The sequence below is a fragment of the Melanostigma gelatinosum genome (assembly GCF_949748355.1).
Source record: "Melanostigma gelatinosum genome assembly, chromosome: 8".
NCBI classification, from domain to species: domain Eukaryota; kingdom Metazoa; phylum Chordata; class Actinopteri; order Perciformes; family Zoarcidae; genus Melanostigma; species Melanostigma gelatinosum.
In genome coordinates this window covers 5,108,733-5,116,459 of record NC_136641.1, presented here as the reverse complement: position 1 = coordinate 5,116,459, position 7,727 = coordinate 5,108,733, and the positions used below count along the sequence as shown (strand labels likewise).

The following is a 7,727-nucleotide window of genomic DNA, read 5'->3' as shown; positions in this document are numbered from 1 at the left end:
CATTCGCCGCAGCTCTCTCGCTTCACCACTCTTTCACGACACACACTGGCCTGGACAGTGGGACCACCGTAGTTCTCCTACACGCTTGGCAGACAGGATTCATTTTAACTGGTTTCAATCTGCAGCCTCAGCCAAATCCTACACACTGCATCTTTAAAGGCAAAGTTCCATGGCATCAAACAAACGGGCACAACCAAACACGCTGGCCCGACGAACTTATTGTTGCTTATTCTGTTAGCGCTAATCCAGGCAACAACTTGCTGGCCTGACAAGTGATGGTCGATGGTAAAGTTGTATTCTGTTACAGTTCGTGCTCAGATCTGAAAAGATATAAAGAAAAAAAAGAATCCACGGTACTTTTTTTATGAACGCCTTTTTTTTTTGATAGCTAATACTGCACATGACATAATCAATTCTAAAGGTATCATAGGAAAGACAAGCAGATGCCCTAACCTATTGGTATGGCTTTTATAGCTCTTCTGTGATTGAGTATGTTGGTTGAAAATGTAAGAAACAAACTATTGAAACCATTCAAAAAAATGTCACACACACTTGAAAAAGCTGAGTGATTGTCAATTTGTGTCCATGTTCATGTCTCCATGTTTGTGTTTATTAGTGACACTTACACACCCGGTATCAGTCAATCTCTGCTGCACTGCCCCGATGTCTGTGCACCCCCACGTGTCTGTTTAGCTCATGATGAGCGCCCGACAACTTGACATCCACATGTTAATTGCAATTAGATGCAACTCGTCAGAGAAGGAAGATTAGAGGCGCAATTATGTACTCAGCCATATCATTTCATCTTTGCCAGAAATGCGCGCACACACACACACACACACACACACACAAAGGCATTTGCGTACCAAACACAGCACACACACACACTTTATATTTGCTTCATCTGCACCTCTCAACCTTTTGAATGTGCATTACCATCATCATCGTTGACATCTCTTTAAGCCTATTGCATTGGATTATCTTGTTATAGCCGCCTAAACCGCAAGCCAGAAATAAGACAATGTCAGAGACGCATAATGATTCATAATGTGGCTTGAACTGAAAAATCTGAAGGTACATGTTGATAGGATCCGTGTCTGCGACTAACTTCTGTGTAATTCTGCTATTCTGTGTCAATGCAAAGTGCCACGGCGAATGTGACCACAAGGCCCGGGGTTTTCGTATTCACAGTGCACTGCACCTTTAATACCGGCTCAAACCACTCGAAAGCCTACAGATTATCTTTTTAGGGTATGTGGCAGTGAATGACTTACAGAGGCCAAGGATTACCCCAAGATTAAAACATTTAGTACGACAAACAATTTAATGTTAAGACAATAAAAATGTACAGATCTAATATACCTGACATTGGTTATAATAAAGGCAGAACCATGTAAAACAAAACCAAGCAAAGCCTAGCAAAACAAAACCATGAATACAACTAAATTGATCATTTAAACAAAACAGCAGTGGCAGTCAACGTCTCCTGCCTGCTCACTGCACAACACCCATCTGGAAAGCTTGACGAGGACGTGGGAGTGTCTTTAGAGCTGGACCTAGAGTAAAATAAGACAAGGGTGAAACCCACGGCAAGTATGTCTCACTTACACAGCTAACGTTCACACCTACCGAGAGCCTGGGGGTCAGAGAGAGGGAAAGACGCAGCTCATGGTATGGCTATTTATGGTGGAACAAACTAATTGGGAAGCAGGAAGTAGGAGGGGCTAAGGCCTACCCAGCTCTACAGTAGCCCAGGAGGGACATTTCATTGCCGGCTACACAACGTTAACACATAACATTATGAAACAATATTTGAATGTTAGTTTGGAATGAACTACATGGTGGTTGATTGAGCGAGGAAGCTCTTTTGAAGGCAAGGGGTGTGTCAGTCTTAACTTTAAGACTCTGGAGTAATTCTCAAAGCATTTCAGAACTGAAACGAGCTCCTTGGTCTGAGAGAGGTTAGCGGCAAATCAGAGGACTCCGAAGTCACCTCGACCTGCTCACAGTCAGTCAGCTGCTGCAGGTGATGCACCTTGTGTCAGCGATGTAGAAAAATGCAATGATACGGAACTTTTAAAAGCCTTTTTAATAATAATAATCATCGATAATATAGCCCCTTTAAAAACTGTTTACAAAGTCTTTCGACAAAGCAAGGTCATGTAACTACAGTGAAACCCAACAAAGGCAAGTCAAATTGAAACCCTGAATAAACAGTCAAATAGATGAAACAACAAAACCAGTTGATACAACAGACATGTTGATGGCCGGTAAGGTTATTTCGGGTCTAGCTCACCAACAGATCCAATAACAATGTAGATGATGGTTTGGACATCTCTGCGAGATCACTTTGTGAGTTAACTCGTGTGAACCTGGAGCCAAGAATTCAGGATGCATTTTGTGTCCAACAACAGCAATGGCGGGAATTTTGAGCCAGTCTTTTATATTTTTTGTTATTCCATGTTTCTGGAAATGACTCGCCGGTCGTTTTGGAATTGATCGCATTTTTACTCGTACCGGTCTGGTTTTGGTCTTGACAAGGTCTCAACTTGCCTTGGTCTTGGTCTTAAACTTGATTTGGTGTCGTTTTTCAAAGTCTTGGTCCTGTCTCGGTCTCGATACACTCTGATCTCGGTCATGACTTGGTCTTCGTTAAGGCGGTCCTGACTACAACACTTCTTTTTGTATCCTTATATGTCCAAGTATCACTACATTTGAATAAAGGTTAGTAACTATATATAAATAACAACAAACAGTGTGCTGTATGTTGTAAAATACATTAGAGTTTGTTGACATGAAGCTGAGTACTCCCGTCCTCTCGACTTTAGCTTGCCAAGTTCAAACTCCCAAGGAAACGAGTCCAAACTAGGTGGACCCCATATTGACAAATGCCTGTTGCTGCGCTGCAGAACATCTCAGCACTGACCGTGAACCGCAGTTCAATCCAATCACTGTAGACATAGTGAGAAAGTCAATTCATAAAACATGATGTCATCCATAACGACGTCAACCCCTCCCTTCCTATCAGTTCATCATCTCTCTCAGTTTCTCGGTAAAAACAACTGCTCTAAGCAGCTTTATGAAGGAGAAACATTTAGCGAGGAACATTTAGTGCCATTTAGGAGGTAGATATGGCGAAGATAAAATACCAATCCCGAGCTTGAGTGATTGTTATTATGAGTTTTTATGAGCAAATACATCACTGAGTATTCTCCCCCCGAGCTACAATTATAGACGGGGATTGAGAACAGGGCAACACGATCTCCACTCCTCTCCTGTGTAGAGGAACAGTCGGTCTGCTATTGAAACAAAATGGCCTTTTGAAAAACACACAAACTGGGAAACAAAACAAAGGACCCACTACCACCCACAGCCCAGGTATGATAGAAATGTCTCTCTCGCTCACGTTTGAAAAATATAATCCAATCAAGTAAGGTGTGTATGTATGTTAATAAAGTATTACAGCATCAGGTAGACACGGAGAGCAAAGGAGGACAACATTTACTTCACAACACTATTTACATCCATATAGCCATGTTACAAATACCATAAATTGACCAAAAACATTGAAATAGTAATAAAACACAATGAGTATTGATCAATATTCACATATCACCAACGAGCTCCTTGCCATAAGGCGAATAAATGGAGAATGCAAAGGCCCATGGTGCTGGAATAGATCTCATTGGAACCCTCTGGCTCAGGGGATTACAATGATGCTGTCTGTCGCCATCTGGGGTCTGAGTCTATATTCACTTGGAGCAGAATTGCAGTCAGAGTCCGTCGCTCCAAGACAATCTGTGACTCTCTGGATGTTTATCACTGCTGCAAACATTTAGGGAGCTAAATCTCCCGTTGTGTCAAAGACAACATCGCCCTCGGTTAAATACTTTGACAGGAACATAGACTCATGTCAGTGTGACGGTCAAATATGGAGTTTGACTGCTTTGTTTCCCCGTTGACAGGCTGCTGTGTGTTTCCATGTAAGGTTTGTTCAGATGCATTAGACAGCTCGGCATTTCTAGATTACAGCACTACCGAGCATGTTTCTGTAAACTGTCGAAATATATACACCGGATCTTTTGAACACAACCTACTCATATATTTGCAAAGGCTACATCTGTACAACTTTCTTATGAAAATTCTTGGGAATAGGACATAGGTTGGACAACACACAATTGGTTTACGGATTCTGAAAGCTGAAGACTCCATGTTATCAAATCGGTATACCATGCATATCTTCTATCCATTTTCGGCAACTTTTTTGCCTCACTGTGTCTCTTGCCAGGGTGTACAGCTCGCCCATGTGGTGATGAGTCATGGTGGCCATGTTGAGCTGCCATTTGTCTCCTGAAAACGTCTCTTGCTTCTGCTACACAAACATTAGTTACGGAGAACAGCAAGTCAGAAGATCACGGACGAGTGCTGAGAATGACCTGATAAAATATGATAAGTGCTGTAAATTATGCTGTTTGCAGTTCAAACATTACCACAAACTCCTCCGCAGGTTTGTTGTGCTGTGCTATTGTCTCGCTGTCTGAAAACAGACGCAACGGGAAGTCTCAGGGAGGCCAACAGAAGAGACAGAAACATAAACACCTGTGAGCTTCGGAAAGGGAAACACTGAAGAATAGAGACGAAAACAGGAGAGGATGCAACTGATATTGGAGCTGAAAATGCCAAAAGAAATACAGGATGCAACAGATGAATTGTTGTTTGGGACTTTTTGTATTTCTTATGCGATTCCTAACTTTGTGACCCTATAATCTAATAATATGTGTGAAAAACAGAATGGAAAATCTGTCTTTATCAGTGGAAACTGTTTTTGTGTGGGGTGTCTCGTACTCTATCTTTCAATTATCTTAGTTTGTTGCCAGCTTTACCGTTTCACTGATACGAGCAGGCCTCTAGATCAGTTTGGATGCCAGAAGAAAAAACGTGAGGCACATCGAAGGATCGTGTCTTTAATTTGAAAGTGAATTACAAACAAAACAAATGAATAAAAATCACTCCTTGAACGACTGGTGAAATCCAACAGTGTTAAAGCTAAACGTTAGCATGAAGCTCATGGAGATTTAGTAATGGTTCACATCGTGAAAGAGGAGTTGGGCTGAACAGAGCATGAGGAGGACGGATGAGTCGAGGGTCAAGACAAAGTAGAAGATGTTTCTGAGAAAGGACTTAAAGAGAAGAAGAGATAAATTAAGGAAGATGAGCAATTAAATAAAGAAAAAACAGGAAAGAGTGAGCTTTATCGGAGACAGGCAAGAAGTGCCAAAAGGGATTACAGCAAGAAGTAATGGAAGTAACGAGGACAGGAGGAGAGAGGGAGCAGAACAGAGGACAAGAGGACATGACATCTGTCGGCCGTGAATCAAAGCAATGACAGGAAGCCTTTGAGATCCAAGAGCAGCGTGGAGGATGTGTGTGTGTGTGTGTGTGTGTGTGTGTGTGTGTGTGTGTGTGTGTGTGTGTGTGTGTGTGTGTGTGGGCGTGTTAGCAGGCCCAGATTGCTTTGAAAAGGCCGACTCTGCGCCGCCCTCTGTTCTTCCAACAAAGCGATGATAATAGTCTTCCTCGGACACACACGCCAAACACCACACACTCACCAGCCCATGTCTCTCGGGGACTCGCTGTGATGTGGGTGTCCATGGTGACGGCAACAACTTAGTGCCAGCTGATGCATAATGACAGCGGTTGCACCTGAGGTGAGAGGGAGGGTGGGATAGAAAGAGAGGAGGCACAGCAGACCTCAGAGAGGAGAGAGACTGAACATGTCGTAGATGATATTACTGCTACACTCTTATATAAGCTTTCACAACTTTGCATTTCTAAACTATGTGAAAGAACAGTAGTTGAACCTGCAGCCACAGTACATTGGCAGCTTTTATTAAAGTAATCTCTAAATAACCAGGAGGTTTTTAGAAAAATACAGCTTTTTTTCTTTAACAGGCATTTTGGCTTTGGTAGACCTGTGAGTTAGCAGGTAGTTAAGTTCACAATAAGTCACAGGCGAGAATTCCAAATAAGGAAACTCAAAAGTCCTGACTGTGGAACATATAGAAGATAATAAGTGCTACAAAGGGATGTAAACTGCAACATGATGGGTTAGCGGAGGCGGTTGATATTTAAACCTGCAATATACCCTCGATATTTAATCGAGCACATTGTTATATTATCACCACAGTAAATGTTGTGGCGAACATCTTGGCATCTTATACATCCAGCAGACAACATTCCTCTCGAGTCCTGATTCTTTCCATTGAATGCCAGTCCAATATTCACACCCCCTTCTCTGAAGCTGCAGACAAAAGCTCTTTCAGGAAAAGGCAGATTTTATTACTCCGAGACTATTTTAGTGTGTTTACGACTCCGGGGGGTGATGGAGTCATGGGGATTCTCCCTCACATCGCTGTAGGTGGTGTTACCTTGGATTTAATGTCTTTACATTTGCGTGTGCACGTGTGTTCGTATGAGCTCTCAGTGCAGTCCAAGTGTGTGTCACACCTGGAGGTGAGCCGTGTTATGAATACGTGCCGTAAAGATTTGAATCTTCTGAGCAACTGGAACCAAATGAATATTGAATGTTTTAACACCATCAACATCATAGCTCTGACTTATTTAACCTCATTTATACGAATGTGTTCGGTGTTGTCTGACTTGCCCTGTTTTAGAATGGCAGTAATCAGTAATAATCAAAATCTATTCAAATTGAATAACTCACTTCAGATCTAAAATCAGTTTGCTTAAAATGCCTTTTGTCTCGTTCAGACAACCCGGCTGATGCTGCATGTGAAAGATAATTGCTTTCATCCTAACGTGTTCCTTTTTCACTTGGCAGGCAATGAACCGACGCCGTTGGGCACGGTGGAGAGCTACAACCCGGTGAAGCGGCGCTGGGAGTACGTGGCGCCCATGCCCACCGCTCGCTGCTCCTCTGCCCTCCTGCAGGCAGCCAACATGCTCTTTGTCATCGGCGGAGTGGCCCAGGGGCCCAGTAACGCTTTGGAAGCCCTCTGCTTACCGGAAACGGTGTGACACACACGTGGGAGCCCAAACCGGCATTGATGTTTTATCCATGTGCGTGCATTAAAACACAGATGAAATGGATCACGCGGATCGTGCTTCGATCTTTCCACTGTTATGTCCAACCGATGGATTCCTCGTGCACGCTGTGATTTAAGGAAACTTTTTGACGTTCAATAAGCATCTTCAAGTGCAGAGACAGTTTGTGACGGAGCTGGACGAACACAAGACAAAAGGACGTTCCAGCCGGCTGCTGTGACTGGCAAGGACAGAAAACGGACAGCTTCTCTACGCTGGGGAAATCAGAGCAAGAAGAACACGAGCAAAAAAAACAGACGCACACATGGTGTCTGGAGAAACAACACGCCTTTGACCTGTTGAGCTTTTTTCAGAATAAAAGCAGGGTACTTTTCTGGACATTAAAGGAAGATAGGGCCATATCTCCAACTCTTTTTTTTGCGGCAGCGTCGCTCTGCGAGTGAGCTCGGACACTTTTGTACGACCTTAGAAACAACAGCTGAGTTTTAGACAGTGATGTTCTAGCTTTGTGAATGTTTCGGTTCATCTTCTTCTATTTTTGTTGCATACGTGTGAAAGTTAGCACTGCTAGAAAGCGCTAGCGCAGTGTCGACAACGGTGTCCCTTAAACATGCGTTCACACCGCTTGCATCTCGCACATAACCCTTATGTTGACTTCTAGG

At 43.1% G+C, this 7,727-nt stretch overlaps 1 protein-coding gene across 1 annotated transcript in view; it reads left to right on the top strand.

The window, feature by feature from the left end:
* Positions 1 to 7,038, top strand: part of klhdc8b (kelch domain containing 8B) — a gene marked incomplete at both ends in the record, with an annotated part of 115,645 nt that extends 108,607 nt beyond the window's left edge. The window contains one exon of the mRNA XM_079274512.1: positions 6,842 to 7,038. Within this exon, the coding sequence (XP_079130638.1) occupies positions 6,842 to 7,038 (197 nt within the window). The remainder of the gene's footprint in view (positions 1 to 6,841) is intronic.
* Positions 7,039 to 7,727: the final 689 nt, after the last annotated feature.